Source organism: Lagenorhynchus albirostris, chromosome 6 (genome assembly GCF_949774975.1).
Source record: "Lagenorhynchus albirostris chromosome 6, mLagAlb1.1, whole genome shotgun sequence".
Classification (NCBI taxonomy): Eukaryota; Metazoa; Chordata; class Mammalia; order Artiodactyla; family Delphinidae; genus Lagenorhynchus; species Lagenorhynchus albirostris.
Window position 1 is genome coordinate 19,632,822 of NC_083100.1, and position 20,321 is coordinate 19,653,142.

The following is a 20,321-nucleotide window of genomic DNA, read 5'->3' on the forward strand; positions in this document are numbered from 1 at the left end:
AGGTCCCATTTTTTCCACGCCTTGGGGTGGTGCTGGGGTAGCAGCTCTCCCTCTTGTCTCAGAGGACACCTGTCCATCCTGCCCTTGCCTCAAAATGTGTCTGTAACGCCCTCTCTCACTTTCCCAAGTCCCAGTCCCGAATGGAGACTAGACACCCACTCTCGTGGATTGCAGGTGGAGACGGTGGCGGTGGACGCAGCTGGCCCGTGGCTGGCCCGTGGCTGGGAGGCCGTGGCGGTCGCCGGCAGCATGCCCTCCTCTTGCAGCTGATCCCACATTTAGGTTCCCAGCCTCATCCCAGCTCTAGCTCCAAGGAAAGGAGCAGATCAGGGCGCGCTGCTCTGTGGATTGACCCGCTCCCACCCCGGCTTGAGGGCCCATGGGTGATAGGAGGAGCAGGGACAGGAGACACTGGGAGCCTGGCCCTATGAGGTTGAAACCCACAAGCCTCAGAGTGGGATTTGGGGCTGGGGGCAGGAGGAGACAGGCAGGAGGCCACTGCTGGATGCGGGACTCCTGCCCTCAAGGTGCCTAGGGGATAGCAGTGTCCCCGTGGCTGAGACCTTGTCGGGTGGGCAGGGTGCCCTGAAGGCTGCAGCCGCCTCCGGACTTTCCTGCCCTCTGGCCTGTTCTTCTGGCATCCTCCACCCCACCCTTGGCCACTGATCAGCTGTGTGACCTTGGACAAGTTGTTTAACTTCTCTGTGCCCCCTGCACCTCAAACGGAGGTATAATAGTACCTACCTTTTTGGGTTGTTGAAAGGATTGCATGAGTTAACGTGGGTAAGGCATCGATAATAATACCTGTGCACATTCAGTATGCATTATATATGTTAGATATTGTTCCTTCCTTTTTTTTTGGCTTCATGTGTGATTCTCCCAAGTCCTAGAGTAATGCTGAGTGCAGGGTGACAGGTACTGAGGTTCAGCTCAGGCTTCTTTGCTGGAGAATGAGGTAGGCAGGGAGCCTGTGGTGTGGCCGGGTCAAGAACCCAGGGATGCTAACTCCCAGCCTCTCCACCCCTTCCAGAGCCCGGGGCACGCTGTCCCACAGGTATGGTTCCCTTCTAGGCGGGTATGTCAAGCTGGGTGATCTCTGGGGCTGGTCAGATGCTAGAACAGGGTCAGGTGAAGGAAGGGCCCAGCTGAGGATGAGGCCTCTATGAACAGCCATGTTCATAGAGCCCGGGCTGTCGGCTGGGGCGGGGGCCCGGGTTGCCTACTGTTTGAGGAGGCAGCCCCCCACTCTTCGGCGATCCACGGCTTATGTCCAGACACCCTCATGCCCGGAGCGGGGGGTGGCGGCGGGGAGAGCTTCCCCCGCCGTCCCCTCTGTGGGCCCCCTGCCTGGTGTTTGGGTCAGGAATTGGAGCCAAGGTTGAGGTATGAGCTCCAAGAAAAACGTGTCCCAGCTAGAAGAAAGGAACACATTGAGTCTCTGATAAAGGCCCCTGCTAATTGTCAGGGTAGTGGTTTGGCTGCCCGGCCCCTGGGGAGGGAGTGTTATCTCAGGGCAGCGAGCAGACCAGCCCCCTCCCTGCCCTCTCCCTCTGTCTTGAGGCCACATGGCCACCCCCCTCCCCCATTAGAGAAGAAGCCGAGGACGATGACAGTCATAGCTCACCCGCCGAGGGTGCTTGCGCTCTGCAAGGCCTTCCACATCTATTAGCGATGCGGCCGCCTTCGGAAGAGTCGACAGGCCCTTCCCCAGCCTGTTTCCCTGCACGGTCTGGGAAACTTTGCCAGTTGTCTGCAGCTGTGACCTTTGGGTCAGGTACCTTGGCATTTGGGAGAATGGAGGAGGTGACTCTTCCTTTTCTGGAGGTCTTAAACACGGTTTTTGAAAAAATTAAAACAAATCGTACCATAGTGTAGGAAATTTACAACATAGAGCAAAGAAAAAAAAAATTCTTGTTACTTTAACCCTGGTGCTTTGACCTCCAGTTTTTCCGCGTATTTTTTTACGGAGTTTAAAAAATGGGACTTGCATTTCACTTTTGCCTTCTGCCGCTCCCCCACCCGCTGAGCGTTATTGCCTAAGCAGCTTTCCGTGTTGCTCCACGGTCCTCCCGCTGGAGAGTGTCGGTGTTCGTGAACTGAAGGAAGGGGTGTCCAGCACGGGGCGGCGGGGAGCGGAATGGTCTCAGGAGGCCCTGGTTTTCTGTGGGGATGAAGATGCTAACCTTGCCCTTTCTCTGTTCCTCCCACAGGTGGCTGCTCCCTGCGTTCCTCCATCCAGCCATGAACTGGTGGTGAGTGACGGTCCATTCCCTGTCCTGCCAGCCCCGCCTCCCCTCTTTCCTCAGCTCCCGCTGCAGCTTGCTTGAGACCCAAGCATGCTGGTAGCCCCCATGGGTGCTGGGCCATTAGGTAATGATGAGGAAGGGGCCATGTCCCGAGGCCGAAGCTGAACTGGGAGGAAGTGAGTCATGAGGTCCTTTCATGACTTCATGAGATGCGGGGCCTCCTATTTCAATCTTGAGACTTAAGTCCTTGGAAAAACCCATAAAAGGACATCTCGCCTGTTTCTAGGCCTGGCCAGGTGCCTGTTGTCCTGGGGCTTACAGAACCAGGGAATGGCATCTCCTTCCACCTGCCCGGTCCCTGGTCAGGTACCGTTTGGCTGGAGGCAGGGGGAAGGATGGCGTGACCCACAAGAGTCCAGACACCTGGGCAGTTGCTCACGTTCAGGTGGCCTGTTCCACCTCCAGTCTCCTTCGCTGACTCTGCTTTTCTGCCTTCTCTCCGCGTCCCCCGCTCTTCCCTCTCTCCCCCAATCAGGTTTCCGGAAAAGCATGGATGGGGCAGGACTTCTGTGAGTTGTGGGCTGTGGAGAGAGGCCTGCTCCAGACCGATCCCAGCTGGGCTGATTTGGAATTTGTCCCTCCCTGCCCTCTCCCTGCCTTCCTTCCCTTCAGAGGTCTCTCTTGCTCCCCAGCCCAGCGCAGGAGGCAGGCGGGGCCCTGGAGCCTGGAGAGGGAAGCGCCTGCCTGTGTGCAGGTGCCTGTGTGTGCGTTTGCATGTGGGGTGCGTCACAGAGGGCCCCTGTGGGCACCACCATCCGACTGGCTGGTGTGGAGGTGCCTGTGGTGACACTGATGTGGGTGGGAGTCCGGGGGAGGCGGCACGGGTGCCGCAGGACCAGGCAGTTGGAGGCATCTGCACACCCGTGCGGTATCCAGCTTGGATACTGGAATCTCGCTCAGGTCTCCTGGCCTTTTCTCCTCCAACACCTGTTTGCCGTATGACAATGGGCCAGTCCCTGCCCTCTTTCTGAACCTCAGTTTCCCTCTCCGTCAAAGAGAGGGGTTGCACTGGATGCTCCAAAGGCTTTCTCTGTGCTGACACATATCCCCACCGCCCGGCCCCCCCCCCCGCCCCCGCCACCGTTCAGGGTCATCGATGGAATGAAATAAAGTATGCAAAAAAAAAAGTATGCAAAAGTGCTTGTGACTCTTAGCTGTCTTTGGACCCAGAACAGTGTCCCTGCTCTCTGCCCTCCCAGCCCAGGCTCTGCTTAGCTCTTTGCCTTCCTTGCATCGGCTCCTCTTTCCTAATCTCACTGGGCTCAAACCCTTCTGGGCCTCGGCACTGCCTGGCTGTGCCGCTCCAGATGTGGAGTATTATCCGTGCAGAGCTCAGTTGAAGGTCATCTGACAACAGCAGGGGGTGGGAGTGGGGTGCTGTGGGGATGAGGCCAGAGTGCAGGCCTGGTTTGGAACTGCCAGGGAGAAATCCCTCTGGGACTATGGAGGGACACCGTCGGGGGCGGGTGGGGAGGGGTGGGGTGGCGAGCCTACGTCTCATCATTTCAACCCAACTTCCACTTCACTGCTGAGAACAGAACGTCCTTGGCTGGTCTAGTATGTCTGGGGGTCTCTGGGGTTTAGGGCTCTCCAGGCATAAGCCAGACGCCTGACCCCGGGAGTCTTGTGAACTTTGTTTAGGCGAGGAAGGGTCAGGGGTTGGAACAGGAGGGAATAGGTTGGCATTCTGGCTGGAGGGATTGCAGTCAGATACCAGAAGGGACTCCTGCCTGAGCCAGGCTGTGGAAGCTTCCCATCTCTGTGACGTGCCCCATCTGGGCAGGGGGGCTCTGATCTTCGCAGAGGTTGAATCAGCCATCTGGTGGTGGAATGCTTGTGACACCAGAGGTTTCCCCACCTGAGTCAGGACCTGACCCCTCCCAGCAGTGGTCAAAGAGCGAGGGAGTTCCACTACCTCCCTCTGGATCCCGGCTCCCCAGGCCCCGAGTCTGTGGCTGTGGGCACATTGCTTAACCTCTCTGGACCTCAGTTTCCCCTCTGCGGGTTGGGAGTTAGTAATAGTACCTACCTTATAAGGCTGTGAGGAAAATGAAAGGAACAAATTAACGCACTGAATTAATCTGTATTCAGAATCCTCCAAGTGGCTGCCCACCACTTGGAGTAAAGGCCCAGGTTCTTCCATGGGTCTACACAACCCTGCACAATAGACAGATTTCCTCTCTGACCTCATCTTCAGAAACTCCCTCGTTCACTCACTCTGCTGTAACTACCTGGCCTTCTTGCTGGTCCTTGAACATACCAGGAAGATGCTGCCTCAGGGCCTTTGCACTTGCAAAGCTTTTCCTGCAGATACTTGCCAGGCTCTTTCCCTCCTTGAGGTCTTTACCCAAGTGTCAGATTTCCCTTCCCCCAGCAACCCTCTCTCCCTTCCCTGCTTTCTTTGCTCCTCAGCATGTGTCACCATCTTACTTGCTTATCTTGTTTAAAAGACTCCCCCCATGTTTAGCATGTGAACTCTATGATGACAAGGGACTTCTGTCCTTTGTGTTCATTGCTGTATCCCCACTGTCTGGCACATAGTAGGTGCTCAATGCATGTTTATGGAGTGGCTGGAAGAAAGGCATTCAGCCAGATGCCTGGCACAGATTAGGTGCTCAATAAATAGGACAGCTGTCCTCTATCCCTTACTGGTGGGCCGTGGGGGCCTATTAGGGGGGCCAGCCTCCAGCTGGAAACTCTGCTGCTGTCCCCGGGGAGGGAAAGTGGCCCAGGGGAAGCCGGGAGAAAGTTTGGCTTCCCCCAGAGAGCACTCAGCACCTGTTTCCTCACGGCAGGCAGGCAGGCAGGCAGGCAGGCAGGCGAGTGCTTTGAGCAGGTTCACAAGGGGCAGGAAAGGGCGGGTTTTATTTTTCCTTCCTTTTCCCTTTGCTGCCTGCCTTCAGCCTCTGTAGGGCTGGTCTCTGGCCTCCCCGCCCCTTCCCTCTTGCTTCACACTGTGTGTCTGTGTGTTTGTCAAGTTTTCTCCATGCCCCCAGCTCTCCCTCTGGCCTTCTCACCCATCTTACTTCAGTCCTACCCCCCTGGGATTGGGACCACTCATCCCTGGGCCTAGGATTTTTGCCAGCCTCTGTGCCCTGCCAGCCAGGGCAGAGTGGCTTAATCTTCAACCCATGTTTTCGTCTTACTTAACAGATGTTGCCCAAGGCCTTGGGTAGAAGGCTCCTAGGGTCACCTCCCTGCTGTGGGGTCCACCGGCGGGGGCGAGATGGAGAGGAGTGAGGGTGTGTTTGCCGTGGACACTCCTGATCCTTGGAAAGTGCTGAAGCAGCTTTTCTCAACTTCTGAAAAATAAGAGTCAAACGGAATTTCCCAAGGGTGATGGCCAAGTGGAGGGGCCACCCCGGTGGGCCAGATAGGAGCCCTTCTGCACGCACGGCCTGGCACCCAGGAGACCTGGGGGTGGGGGGAGAGCCGTGTGGGCACTGCTTCTCGTCCGCAGGCCAGCCCCGTGGCAGATGCTTGAAATGTCCTGTGGAACGAAACCCACTGAGTCGCAAGTGGGGTGGAGAGTCTGCGGTGGGGGAGGTGGATGGGGGATGGGAACGCCAGGTTGGTTTCATCTATAATAGTAATCAGAGCAATAGCGAAAAGTTAACCCTTGTGTGGAACTTTCTTTGCAGACCTTTGCTGTGAAAGCTGTACAAAAATAAACTCATTTATCCTTCACAGTAATGCAGTGAGGGAGGTGCTGTGATTATCCCAATGTCTCAGATGAGGAACACAGATGAGGCCTAAGGCCACAGAGCTATGTGAAGGGGGCGCTGGGATTTCAGCATGGTCCACACTCGTAACCATAATAATGACAAGCGTGACTGGCTTGCACAGCAGCTGCAGTTTTCAGAACCCTTACCCTGACACCGGGCCAACCCGAGCCCACAGTGACTTGTGTGGAGGTCTGGACAGGTGTGAGCCCTTCCTGGGGAGAGGAGCAGAGTGGGGCTCAGAAAGGCCAGGGGACTGATTCACAGCCATGCGGCAGTGGCGAGGGCTGGGATCAAGACTGGGGTTTTGGATTCCTGGGCCTGCTTTCTCCCCGAGACCCTCAGTACTTGCTGCTGATGTAAATAACCGATATTGCCAAGTGGGCTCCTCCTGGATTTCTTCTTCTAAACAGTGCCAGCCATGAGCTAGCTTCTCCATTTGCCAGCGGGCCTGGGATTTAGGGGCAGGTCTATCCATCCATCTATCTGCCATCCATCCTACCAAGAAACATCTCCTGAACGCCTGCCTTGTGCCAGGACTGTTCTCATGCTGGGGCTGCAAGGTTCCTTTCTGCTGAGTGCCAGGGCTTCTGGAAGGCAGGTGGAGATGCAGTAGGCACAGAGCCATGGGAGTGAGAGGACTGGAAGCCATCTAGTCAAATCCTGCTCTTTCCCAGCAGAGGAGACTGAGGCCCTGGGATTTTTTTTTTGCTCTAATTCATTTCAAAAATTATGGTAAAATACACATAACATAAAAATTACCATCTTAACCATTTTTGAGTGCACAGTCAGTGGATTAAATACATCCATTTCATTGCACAACGATCACCACCATCCACCTCCAGAAGGCTTTTCATCTTGTAAAACAAAAAACTCTGCACCCATTAAATAATAACTCCCCAGTCCCTGCTAACCACCATTCTACTTTCTGTCTCTGTGAATCTGACTACTCAAGTACCTCATGTAAGTGGATTCATACAATATTTGTCCTTCTGTGACTGTCTTATTACACCTAGCATAAAGTCCTCAAGGTTCACCCACGTTGCAGCATGTGTCAGAATGTCCTTCCTTTTTAAGGCTGAATAATATTCCAGTGTGTGTATATACCACATTTTACGGATTCATTCATCTGTCAATGGACACCTGGGTTATTTCTGTGTTTTAGTTACTGTGAATGATGCTGCTGTGAACATGGGTGTGTAAATATCTCTTCGAGCCCCTGCTTTCAGTTACTTTGCGTATATACTCAAAAGCTGAATTGCTGGATTATATAGTAATTCTGTTTTTGATTTTTTTGGAGGAACATACTGTTTCCCACAGCGGCTGTACCATCTTATATTCCCACCAGTAGCGCACAGAGGTTCTAATTTCTCCACATCTTTGCGAAAACTCTCTTCTTTTCTCTTGTCTTGTCTTCTCTCCTCTCCTTTTCTTTTTCTTTTCTTTTTTCTTTTTTTCTTTTTTTTATAGTAGCCATCCTAATGGTTGTGAGGTGGTGGTCCTGAGATTTTCAAATGACTTTCTCAAGGTGCCCCTGGGGCGAGGAGGCATCACGCTGCCTCATGGAAGAAGAGAAGGGAGCAGAGAAGCTCGTGGAGCCCCGCAGCCTGGCGCTGCCATCTGGCTCTCCATCAGGGAGAGTGGCCAAAAATTGCTTTAGTTCATTCAAACTCCCAGCCCTGATGCATTTCATCCGAGGGCACTGAGGTGGCCATGGGTGGCCATCTTTGGGAGATTCTGGAAAATGGAACAATGCCAGGAGAAATGAGCTCGAGAGAGTCTTGATTCCAAGAGCGATGAGGGAGGTTGGAAATCCAGTTTGTGCACCACCTAGACTGCTTAGTCTGGAGAGGGAGAACACGGGCCGGTGCAGAATGGGAGAGAGAGCGTCTTGAAGGACAAGCTGGCTTCCTTTCTGTTGCTCTCCAAAGTAGAACCTCGTAGGTGGAGGGTCTCATAAAGAGGGGGAGACTTGGATGTAAAGAAGAGCTTTCTAACACCTAAAAAGGCCCATTGGGGCTGTCTAAGGGAGTTGCTGTCACTGGAACACATACTCGCTGACGCCTATTAGGGTGCAGTTGGGAGTTTTCCTTCCTGGGGGAAGCTTAGGTAGAAGTCCTCAGGGTCCACTGAGGTCCCGCCCTTAAGCTGGGCTGAGAAGGGACATGGTCCCCGAAGGTCAAGGCACCTGTGAATGTGCTTACCACCTCCCCTTTGACCCCACTGGGAGAGGCCCCAGTTGGGTGAAGGGCCCTGCCCTCCAGGGACCCTGCTCAGTGTGGGAGAGAGAGAGAGAACTCTACGGTGGAAATGAATTAGTGCCCTCCTCGGGGGTTCTGACTGGAGGCGGCTTTGGGGCCCAGGGTGGGCTGCAGTCCGTCTGTGCTGCACTGGTTGAGGAAGTCTGCCTGCTGTTCCAAGTCCAGGTTAAGATTTGAGCAAATGGAAGAGAGGAGGGAAGGAGAGAGGGCCTTCCAGAAGGCGGCAGGGCTGGAACGGAGAAGGGGTAGGGCCTTGGTGCAAATGACCAAGCCTGATGGGGCCACAGCAAATCCAGTGCCCTCGCTGGGGGTATGAGGGGCCAGGCAATCTTGTCTCACCTTGGTGGGCCTGGCTGGGGTGCCTGTGGGAAGGGCATCAGTGTGGGAATGGAGGCGGGAGTAGTGTGGCAAGGTGGTGGGGAGTGATGAGATGGGAGCAGAGTCTGCAGGTAGGGGAGGGGGGAAGGCAGTGGAGTCTACCTGAGGAAGAGGCGGCCAGATAAGGGAGGAATCCAGAAGCCAGGTTGGGGAACTTGAACTTGACGAGCCAAACACTAAGGGCCATTGTGGGTCCTTGAGTGGGGAAGTGGCCCAAAGCAGGCTTTGAGAGTGGGAGTCTGCTGCCAGCAGTGGGTGTGGCTCGCTGGAGAGGCGGCTGCCAGGAGGAGGGCTGGGTAGACCAGACACGAGGCCGAGGCCGGTGCAGGTGCTCAGCATGGGGTGGAGGATTTGTGCAAGGGCGGTCAGAGGGGCGTGGAGGAAGGGCCTGGGGAGGCACAGACTCTGAGTGCCCCTGCAGAGAGGGAGGAGAACAGCATCCTCGGGGAGGGGAGCCTGGCAGGAGGGTGTGAGAAATATTCCAGCAGGACAGGGTGGGGCGGGGGAGGGAGTCCGCAGTTGCCTAGATTCAGCAACCTGGAGTCGGGTGCTGGGTCCCTCAGGGTGAATTGTGGGGGGCCCTGAGGACAGGAGTGGGCTTGCCCAGTCCCTTCCCTGGGGGTGCAGGGAAAATCAGGCGTCATGTTCCATTTAATCACATCCAGCCTGTTCTTTTACTCTGGTGGCCTTGGCCTGCCTGGGAGAGGATGCGGCCCCTGGAGCGACTTCCCCCAAACACTCACGGGACCTGGGCTGCCGGAGCCCTCTCTCGAGCCCCTTGCGCTCCGTGTTGAAGCTCTCCCTTCCGGGGATGCTGGGAAATAACATGGGGCAAGGGGCTGACCTGCGCCCACGTGGAGCTCGCCAACCTCCCCGGAAACTCAGTTTTTCCTCATTCAGAGTGCTTCCGTGCTGCCTCTGCTGTGTTTTTTTGTTGTTACCAAGGTGCTGGTCCCCCAACTGGCTGTGGGGTCTGCTATGTGCCCTCCCAGCCACGCCCCCGCTAAGTGCCCTGTTAATGGTGCTTCCCTGCCCTTCCCTTTGGCTTTCAGTTCCCTCTTCATCTGCTTCGGGTTCTATTTTGAGAACCAGTGAGCCTAGAATATCGTGCTCTGGGTGCTGGGGCTGAGGACATCCCAGCCCGCACCCCCCCTCCCCCTCGCCTCCTTTGCCAGCTCCCTTCCCCTCTTGACAGGCCGGCAGCACCGGCCCTGATCTCACAGTCTGTCTGTCCAGTGGCAGTAGATGTGATGTCATGGGGTCTTTTTGTCCTGAAAAACTGCCCGGATTCCAGGCCTCCCAGGGGGCAAGAGTAGAGAGAGCTGGAGGGGTGGAAGGAGGGAGGGTGTGAGGAATTTCTGGACGGAATGTTCCTCTGGAGGCTGAGTCCGCATTCTGCGCCCCCCTCCCCCCAGTCCAGGGCTTGGGCACCTCCCCCCACCCGCTATGGCCCTCTGCCTTTTCCTTCCTCCAAAACAGCAGCCCACAGATACATTTTTTTCCCAGCTCCCTGCAGGCCGCCGAAATGTCCTGCTGCGTGAACCTCCAGGCAGTCATCCCAGCCACCTCGGCCTCTGCAGACCGGCCCCCCCTCAGGCCAACACTGCTGGGGGTTGGATAAACGCATGGAGAGGGCATGCATGTCTTTTTTTGGGAAAAAAAACCTCCCAAAACTTGAGGAAAGGATGTGCAGCTTCCCTTATCCACACTGTGGTTCACAGCCCCTCACATTCAGGAAGTTCTCTCTGATGTCTGGTCCCAGTCTCTCCTATTGCAGCCCGTTTCCTCCTCTTCCTCTGGAAGTGCATTGAAGAAACCTTTTCCTCCTGAGGACCTGAGACAATTAGTCTTTAAGCCGCAGAAAGCTTGTTCCCAACGGGAGGGCAGTTGATTAGGAAGGAGTAAGAGGAACTGAATGAAGATTATGGCCAGGGGGGAGAGACAGAGCATGAGGGGATGTAAAGAGTGGCATTCAGATAGCAGCTGTCCTTATCTACAGGCTGTGTGACGTTGGCCAGGTTATTTAATCTCTCGGGCCCTCAGTTTCCTCACCTGTAAAATGGGGTAATGCTTGCCTTGTGAGCATTGGTTATGAGGAATAATGATCATGAAAGCCAGGAGCCCAGTGTTAAGCCCAAGGCATCATTAGTACCTGCTGAGTAATTGCTGTTACTGCAGTAATGTTAGGAAAATGCACCTCCAGACCAGGGCCGGGAAGAGGTAAGGCAAGTGAGGCACCTGGGGTGCACAATTGGAGAAGGTCTTGCTCTCAGCGTTGTGCATCCTGAGACTAAACGCCTCCTTACGTTTTCTGCCCTAAGAGCCTCACTCCAGTCCTTCCCTTGCTCCCGACTCCCGGGTTTGAGGCCCCAGAGCAGAGTGGTCACAGATAGCAAGACCTGGCCGTCGAGTGGCACTAGGTCTAAGCTCTGCCACCTGCTCCTGAGCTGGGTTCGAGTTGTCCTGCTTGGGAGCAAGAGGCATTCTGGAAGACCCCTGGTGGGGCAGTGATTTGGCCGCCCTCAGCTTTGGAAAGCCAGGGTTCGTTTTGGGATTGGGCAGGGGGAGGGGCCAGGTGGGGGAGGGGCCATCCCTGTTGGGGCTCCCTCTGCTTCATCCTTCTACAGCTGAGTCTGAGGAAGAAGGAAGAGCAGAGTCCACCAACCAAGAGGCAAGAGCTAACCCTGCCTGCAGGCTGGCTGGGGATCGGGGTGAGGGGCAGTGTCTGAGCTCAGTGATGGGCTGTATAAAACCTGGGTGCCCACCTGAATCCTGCCATGCATCTCACTGTGAGAGGCTGGGTGAGTCATACCCGCACCTCTCTGTACCTCAGTTTCCCCATCTGTGAAATGGGGAGGGAGGAGATGGTGTCTGAGGAGTGGTGTGCAAAGATGGCGTGTGTGTGTATGTTTCCGAGCTAATGGTAGGGTGACAGCCGAGGCTTAGTGGGTCTCTGCCAGCCACTGGAACTCTGGGGCTGTGGCCTCCGGAGACCACAGCCCTGATGGCCTGGGAGCTTTCCCTAGTATACCCAAGCTTCCCTGCAGGGCCTAGGGCAGGGGCAGCCTCAGGGGAGAACACCCACACCCACCCCGCCCCGTGATGAGTTCCCTTGGCTTTTTCATTCCCAGCAGCCCCAGAGCTGGCAGCGCATGGAAAGCAGAGAAGCAGGACTTCAATCCCAGGAGGACTGGGGTGGAAGGGAGGGGTGGGGAGCGCAGCATGCCTGCTGGGCCGTGTTTGCAAACACTGCAGGAAAACACTGGGTGTTGAGGTTGGAAAGCGTTTTTGGAAATTTCTAGCTCCTCAGAAGACCTCTCCACTGGTACGCTGAAGGCAGGCGTCTGGTGGCTGGCCCTGTGGCTGGCCTCCAGCTGGTGTGGGGAAGGGCTGGGAGCAGAGGGGCTGGTGCTCAGATGGTTGCTGGCAGGGAGAGAAGTTTCTCGTGCCCTGCTGAGGCCTGTGGTTTCTAAAGTTGACTCCCTGGTCTGCATTGTGTCAGACCCAGGAGGGATGGGGCAGGAGGGTCAAGGTGGGGCAAGGTGGGGCAGGGTGGGCTGGGAGAGGGCCCGGCCTTGCACCTGTGCAGTCGGAGCTGATACATAACAGCTCACATTTATTGAGAGCTTCCTAAGTGGCAGGCCCCGTTCTAAGTGCTTCATCTCATTTGCTTCTCACAAAAGAGGACCATGCCTTCCCGCTGAAGAGCAGCAAGGACAGGGTGACCTGCTTGAGGTCACAGAGTCAGTAGCAGAGAGAGTCAGGACGTGGCCCAGCCGTCTGCTGCCAATGCTGTCAGACTAGACCAGCGGTTTTCAAAGTGTCATCCCCAGACCTGGAAACCTGTTAGAGATGCACATTCTTGAGTCCCTCTCTAGGCTACTGGATCCGACCCTCTGGGGAGGGCCCAGCCACCCGTGTGTCCGTCAGCAGCCCTCCAGGTGACTGGGAGGCACACTGAAGTTTGAGACCCCCGGCTCTCACTCTGCTGTGCCCCGTCGGGGTCTCTTGGGAGGCTCTTCAGGGCCTGTCATGGGCCTGGGGCAGGTACTCTTGTCTCTGGTTGCTCCATCCCACCCCATTTCTGAACCTTCTGACCCCCCGAGTCAGGGAGGGGGACTATATAGACTGTGAAGAGGGAGGGCTTTGGAACTGGGAGGTCTGGGTTCAGAGGCAGTCCTGTTGTGTAGACTCTGCACGCAGAAGGTCCCTGTGATCTGCCCTCCAAGCCTTCTCCCCACAGAAAGCCAGAGCAGCTCAGAGCGGGGGCAGTTGGCCCGTTCTGCCCAGCCCATGGTCTCCACATGAGCATTACAGAGCCCTGGACCAGAAGAGATGAGTGGAGGCTCAGAGGGCTGGGGCAGGCTGGCACTGCTGCAGAGGACTCCCCTGGGTGGGGCCGGGTGGCGGTTGGAGGCTGAGCGGAGACCCTGGTCCTGATTGTTAGGCAGCTCCTAGAGCTCAGTCTGGGGAAGGGATCCCGGGGATTTCCTGTGGGCTCATTTGCCTCCTGCCCGGTGGCCTGTGGCTCAGGAATGGGGTTCTGGGGGCTGGCTAGGTGAGGATTAGGGCTGGGCTGGGGGGGACAGAATGTGGCCTCTTGACTCCCCCTGCAGAGCCATCCTCAGACTCCAGGTGGGCCCACCTAGTGGGCTGGGAGGGGCTGGCTGATACGACGTTCCTGGACTCTGTCTTCCCTCAACCCTCCCAAGTTGCCTTGACCCTGAACTACACAGGGGGTTTCACCCACCTGGAAAGAAGTTTTGGCCTCAGTCTCTTGTCTCCCAGGCAGTAGGGGGAAAGTCTGGGCGTTTTTAGAAACAGCGCTACTGCCTTCAGCTCAGCCCACTTCCTTCCTCCATCCCTATCTTGGCCCAGTTCTCCTCCCAGATGCCAGAACATTTCAGAGGTCATTCTATCCACTCCCCTGTCTTCAGACATGAACAGCTCACCCTCAGGTCCCGGGATGGGGTTGGGGCAGGTGCTTCCTATTCAGAGACCTACTGTCTAAACCTGGTCCACAGTCATCTCAGCAAAGGCTTGTTTCCATGACCTTGACGTTCATGTCCACGTCCATCTGTGTGATTCAAGGGCCCCTCTAACCACATCACTGAGTTGGAAATGGAGCCCTGGAGACCGTGGTCAGGAGGTGGCCCTGGAATGGGGAGTTTCTCTCTCATTATGGGGGAGTCCAAGGAGCCCACGTTTCAGGATGCCTTTAGTAGGAAGTTGGTCTGCGCAAAGGAAGGACGGCACCAGGGTGAGGGACAGGATCAGTCCCCGGGTGTTTATTTCTCCTTATTTGTAAAGTGGGGCTCAAAGATAGTAATAGTACTTACCTCACTGGGTTCTTGTGAATAAATGAAGCGGCTGGTGTAGGCACACGTGCCTGGCAGGTAGGAGCAAGAGTCACTTACTCGCTCCTTGTTCCTTTTTGAGGGGTCGGTGACTGTCGGAGTTAGGGGCCTTAGTGAGTTTTGTCAAGCTGGATGGTTCTAGGACCAATAGGATTGTCTTTCATTTTCCAGACTCTGCCCCCCAAGCTTGGGGTCAGCACAATATGTCTGAGTCTTGGGTTGGCACCATCGGTGCTATCTCAGGAGGCCTTCTGCCCATCACGGCCACCAGCCCCGGGGAGAGAGCCAACCTGGGGATGTTTGCCCTGAGGCCTCATGCTGTTTTCTCCCTCTGCCCACAGCCCGTCAACACTGAAACTGCTCCAAAGAATGTAGTGGACACGGTGAGTGACAGCAGGTAGGGCAGGGTGAGCGCCTGGGGAGGCCGGGAAAGCATAAGGAAGATTGGGGGGAAAGTGAACGGATGTGTTTGAGGACACCCTTCTGGAGTAGATCTGGGGAACTTGGGGGAAGGATGGAGACATGGGTGGCACTGAAAGCTGGATATCGGAGCATCCCCTTGTGTGTTCAGAAATGGATTGCTGGGGAACTAGGCAGACAGGGAGGGAGAAGCCCGTGGTTAAACGTGGGCTTCTTTATTAGATATGTAGAATGTGAGAAAGCCAGGCAGATCTTTCCAAACACGTCTTTCTGACTCAGCAGACAGACGATTTCCTCAAGGCTGCGTGGAGGAGGAAGGGAAGGAAGTGGGTGGGTCGTGTGGTGGGGAAACCGAGGCTGGCAGCTGAGAGGCGTCTCCTGGCAACGGCCGGCATGGAGTGGTGGGCTCAGAGATGGAGGACTTGGGTTCACCTCCCAACTCCTCCAAGGTTCTATTTGTGAGACTGTAGCAAATCCTGAGCCTATCTGTGCCTCAGTTTTCTCATCTGCAGAAATGGGAATAATAATGTCTCCCCCAGGAGAGACACAAATGAGAGGATATGGTTGGCTCTGAAGGGCCGTTAGTGGACAAAGAAATGCTACACAAACAACCAAGCCCCCTCCCAGACCCTTCTGCCAAGCCCTCACCCCCACCACTGCCACATCCAGCAGATGAAAGACCTGGTACCTTTCGATGTCTTTCCTCGACTGCCCTCTCTGACTGCCTTTTTTTTTGTCTCCAGGGAGAAGGAGCCTTCCGGGGTGGAAACACACGGAAAAGCCTTGAGGAAGATGTAAGTATTCGGAAGGGAAGGAGGAAGGTGTGGCGAGTCCCTGGGGTGCGGGGGATGGGGGAGGCGGACGATGCCTAACACCTGTCTTGTTTGGTAGGCGTCCCTCGCAGCCTCTGTAGAATAGCTCATCTCAATTCCGGAGTGGGGAGAGGGGCTGGGAGGGTGAGCAGGCCCCATGACTTAGACACTGGGCCTTAGTCTTGGCTTCAGCCTCCAGCCCAGCTGGATCTAGAGTTGGTTTGCCCGTCACTGAGGCAGACCTTAGTGCTGCAAGGTGGGGATGGAGGGGAGCAGAGGCTGCTGTGCGAGGCCTCGCTGGGTGGTGAGCGGTCACCAGGGCAGCGGCCAGGGGAATGGGCAACACTGCAGCAAGAGGGACTAGGGGCAGAGATGAAGAGGGACTCCTGGGCTCTTGGAGGGTCATCAGCCCCTGGGGAATCGCAGGCTCTGCTTCTTCAGAGGGAGAAGCCTTTGAGAATGGGCTAAATGCCATTGATTCAGGAGGGAGCAGGAACATGGGCTGGTTGGTCTCATGGGCTCCTCCTGCCCTGCTGGAGGGCGATGGGCAAATTCCTTAAGTGGAAGGACCCCAGGGAAGGGAAGAGGGGCTCTCCTGGGACCCTGCTTTGAGCCGAACTCGTGCCTGGGCTTGTCCTCACACCACCCCAGGGGCAGATGCCCGGCAACATCGGACCTTTCTCTTTTTTCCCTGCCCTTCTCTGACAATTTGCCCCTCTGCTGGCCTCTCCATCCTTGCCCGCCCTGATCTGCAGAGGAACAGGGAGTGGTTTTGGCGGTTGGCATGGGGGAGCTGTTGATGGCATGAGGCCCTATCATCTGACAGCTGCCTGACCCATGGCGGGGAGGGCCTCGGAGGGAGGTGCTGGGCTGCTGCAGGCAGCACACTTCTGTGGTGAGCCCATCACCTCCGTCACATTGCCCTGGGCCAGCCCCGCAAGGCCAGCCCAGCAAGGTGGAGGTGTCCCCCGGGCCACACAGGGCCCCGCCAGGAAGAGCAGAAACATGCCTCTCAAATTAATGGGCAAGGCTCTGTTCAAGGTATGCGCGGGTCCTATGGGCGTGGAGTACACATGCTGGGATGGACCCTTGTCCGAGTTTGTGATGTTTCTGGGGCTGGGGTACAGGGGAGAAAGTAATTTTCTTGTGTGCCTGCTACTAAAAGTTAACTAGCTTAATGCACACAGAGGGTATACTATGTGCTCAATAAATGTTAGCCGGTCCTATTACTGTTATTTTGGCTAAGGGCTGGGTATATATTTTGTGTGTGTGTGTGGTCGTGCTGTGCAGCATGTGGGATCTTAGTTCCTCCACTAGGGATCAAACCCATGCCCCCTGAAGTGGCAGCGTGGAGTCTTAACCACTGGACCACCAGGGAAGTCCCCATTGGCTGGGTATTTTTTGATCCCCGTGACATCCCGCTATGGCAGATGCTGTGGCCCCATTTTATAGGTGAGGAAACAGAGGCTTGGAGGGGCTCGCTGACTCAATGAATGTCTTCTCCATCCCATCCTGGGACTGCTGCCTGGATCTGGTGTTTCCAGGGCTCCCAACCCTTGGCCAGGGGACAGGGCGATGGTGTGTGAACCAAGCCTTTTAGCCAATGGTCTGGACACTCTTATGAGCCGAGTCCTATAGCAGTTGCTCCCCACAACTCCAGCCTGGGCCAGACAGATCCTACAAGGTAAGGCTGCAGCAAGAGAGAGTGAAGTTAGACATCATGGAGAACTTTTTGATGCAAGGGTATGTATGACCTTGGTCCTGGAGAAGAAAGAGGTTGCCGCTTAGTTGGAATGAGAGGTTTTTTAGGAGAAAGTTCTGTTGATCTGGGATGAAAGAGTGTGTGTCTGTGCGTGCCGGGGTGGGTAAGGGTGGCGTCTTGCCTGGATATGGGAGAAGGGACAAGATGAGTTTGGGTCTAGTTAGTTTAGTTAAAGGAGTTCATGAAAGGCTAAGCAAGTGAGCAGATTGCAGAATGGCACAAGTACTGCAGAGGAAGAGAGAAAACCTAATTCTTGAGGATCCCAGACACCTGTCCCAGGTTGAGTGACTTCAGGGTCCCCTCCCCAGCCTCTGGGCTCTCCTGCAGTCTGCCTCGGGTGAGGAGACCCGTTTCCGAAGCGGCATAGTTGCTGCTCTGGGCCTGCTGCTATGATAATGTGCCTGTTTGTTGAGCTGTTTTCCTGTCTCTGGCCCGCAGCCCAGGACTCACAGGGCAGGAATGGCTGTTTTCCTCCAACGGGGTTGGTGTGTTGCAGAGTTTGTGGATGATGTGCTGTGTCGCACTTTGTTTTGGAAAAATCCAGGCGGGTGGGCAGGAAGGAGAGAGGAAGGGGTGTGGCTGGAGGGGCTGGTGTGGAGGGGAGGGGGTTGGCCACAGCCCCCAGAGGAGTCATAGGGGTGGGGAAGGGCCCCTGACGTAGATTGGTCACCAATCTCTGCCTGCCTGACATGGCCCCTGGTGTTGCTTCCAGACCCTCCTCCCAACTGTGCCCCCTGGGGACGTGGGTTCCGGAAACAGCTTTTCTTTTGGTCCAGAGCTGTTGTGTTTGGTCTATGAACCTCAAAGGAAGGCAGGACTCTTCCCACACAGTCGTTGCTCCAAACCAACCCCACCCAGGTCCTCGGGTTCCCACTCTTGCTACATGGCGGGGAAGAAGGCAAAAAACGGAGCCAAGGGTCATAGATCTTGAGCTGCCGTGGAGCATCTATCTGAGCGGTGGGCTGCAGCTTCCGCCTGCAGTGAGGACCAAAGCCAACAGAGTTGGCCGAATCTGTAGCAGGAAGGGTGAGGGTTAGATACCAGGAGGAACTGCCTGATAGTAAGAGAAGTAAGACACTGTTTGAGGAAGGCTGTGGAATTTCCTTTCACAGTGTCCTTTAAGCAAAGGAGAGACTGTGTTTTGGTGATGATGATAGGGGAGAGATCTTGGTGCCTAGGGAGTTGGATCAAAAGTCCTATTATTGATCTATGTCTTGGGTGGAGTAGGGAAGAAGTTCAGAGCCTGTGGGTAAAGGACTTTGACAGCCCCAGAAAGGAAAGGAATGGAATTACAGGCAGACAGAGAGCTTCTTTTTCTTTATAAAATAAAGCGTTTAGAGTACTCTTTGTAAAGCCCTCTGGTAGTTTTTCCTGGAGGCTCTAAGTGGAGCAGGTATATCACACGAGACTGTGCTGTACCCATTTTACAGATTGGTCAGTGAGACCAAGCGACTGCTTCTTACACTGGCTTCGTGGATGAGTATCTTCCTTCGTAGAATGTAAGCTCTCTGAGGTCAGGGAACTCACGCACAGCCGGTGGCCCTCAGTGAAGTTCACTGAATGAGAGAATGCACGTGACGTTGGGGAGCAGAGAGGACAGCCTCCCTCTTGAAAACGGCCTGTGTGATTAGGCAGCTGGCGAAGGTGCCCCGTCTCTAGCCCTGCATGTGGGAGGTCACTGTGTTTCCCAGAGCGTTAAGTTGTGTTGCTCACATGCTCCGCCCCCTCCCCCCGACCCATTTCTGGTTCTCCGGTTCTCCTTGTGACTCTTTCCACCAACCCTCAGACGTGTTACCTGTGCACGTCTGCTTTCTGCCAGTGAGTGTCACATGCCCCCAAACTTTGCAGAAAACAGGAAGCACTGTCAGTTAGAGGGCAGCCCAGTGATTCATCAGGGGATGACTGTCCAGCTGTTCGTCCCTGTCCTCTGGGCTGGGGTCACTGTCCAGGGCAGTTTCCTCCCCTGCCACCCCTTCCCCCACCCCCACCCCACAAGCCTGGCGGAGCAGAGCCGGCTTGGACTTTGTCTTATCACCTCTGGAGGCAGTATGGCCAGACTCTGCTGGGGCCAAGTTTTTATTTATCTTTCCTGGTTTTTTGGGGTGGGGAGGCTGAGGAATGTGGAGTGTTGTAACATTGGGGAGGGGGGGTGGAGAAGCGAGCGGGAGCTGGCTCTCCTGCCCTGTCCATGCCTCTCGCCCCTGTGCCCATGGCAGCTCCCCTGGCTCCCCTCGGCTCCGCGGTCCCCCTGCCAAGCCCGTCTCAATATCCCATTGTCTCTCTGAGCTCCCTGGGCCTGGCCCCGTGTTCCTGGCCACACCTCCAGCCTTGGCTACGGTTGTGGCTTCCAGTTGTTAGAAGCAGCGGTGGCAGCCTCCTCCAAACATGGCTGTGGGTCAGCAGTGGATGGAACCCGAGGGGCTATTTATAGCAGGGTGGCCCTGGGGCCTGGAGCAGGGCCTAGGGCCTGGGGAGGTTCAGCGGCTCCTCATGAGGGACCAGCGGAACGGAGACGGATGAAGTGTTGGGTTTCTGCGTTCCTCTGAGTGGGTAGTTTTGGAACAGCCTGGTTCGGGTCTTGAAAACCAAACACAACTCAACCCCTCCTTACTGCCCCCGCCTTCGCACCCCCCAGCTCCCCAAGCCTGACTCATGCAAACCCAAGTCCTCAGGGCCAGGAGAGCTGGGGAGACAGAGAAACTTTCCACCCTGACAGCCCCCCTTGGCTGTTTCCTCCTCCTGCTGCCTCCAAGGCTGAGCTGTTCAGAGCTGGGCGGCGGCCCAGGCAGAGGGGACTCTGGCCGCAGCCTTCTTGCGGGAGGCTGGGTGGAGGGTCCTCCTCTTAGCGGGGCTGCCCTGACTTTGGGCTCAGCTGGGAGCTGGGCCTCAGAGCCCACCCACCCCTGCCTCGTAGGCGCTGCGGGGCCTGGAGAGGGCTGAAGGGGGCTCCTCTTCTTGGGACCCCAGTGGTCCAGCCCGAAATCTGAGGTGAATCTTGCTGGTCATCTGTTTCTCCTCTCCTTGGTGGATTGTGGTTCCGTCTCCTCCAAGAGGTAGATGCAACTTGGTGGTCAGGAAAGGCCGGTTTTGGGGAGGCTCAGGGACGTTTGGACGGTGCCAGTGGGCTCAGAGGGCTCTGGCTGGGCCTGGGAGTGTGCAGGTTGGACGTCCGGTTCTGCGTCGAGCGAGACAGCTGAAAGGATGGTGGCAGCTGGTGACGCAGGGTTTTGCTTTACTGCAGGCGTGAATGTTTGGCTGTATCGCTAACTGCCCTTTTAATTGTACTTGATGTAATAATGGTGA

The 20,321-nt window shown here is 56.0% G+C and overlaps 1 protein-coding gene across 8 annotated transcripts in view; it reads left to right on the forward strand.

Moving 5' to 3' along the window:
* Nucleotides 1–20,321, forward strand: part of TNS1 (tensin 1) — a 190,851-nt gene that overhangs the window by 74,026 nt on the left and 96,504 nt on the right. For all 8 annotated transcript variants that reach the window (XM_060152144.1, XM_060152138.1, XM_060152140.1 and 5 more), the window contains 3 exons: nucleotides 2,211–2,252; nucleotides 14,366–14,407; nucleotides 15,188–15,238. In XM_060152144.1, coding sequence (XP_060008127.1) covers nucleotides 2,211–2,252; nucleotides 14,366–14,407; nucleotides 15,188–15,238 — 135 coding nt within the window. The remainder of the gene's footprint in view (nucleotides 1–2,210; nucleotides 2,253–14,365; nucleotides 14,408–15,187; nucleotides 15,239–20,321) is intronic.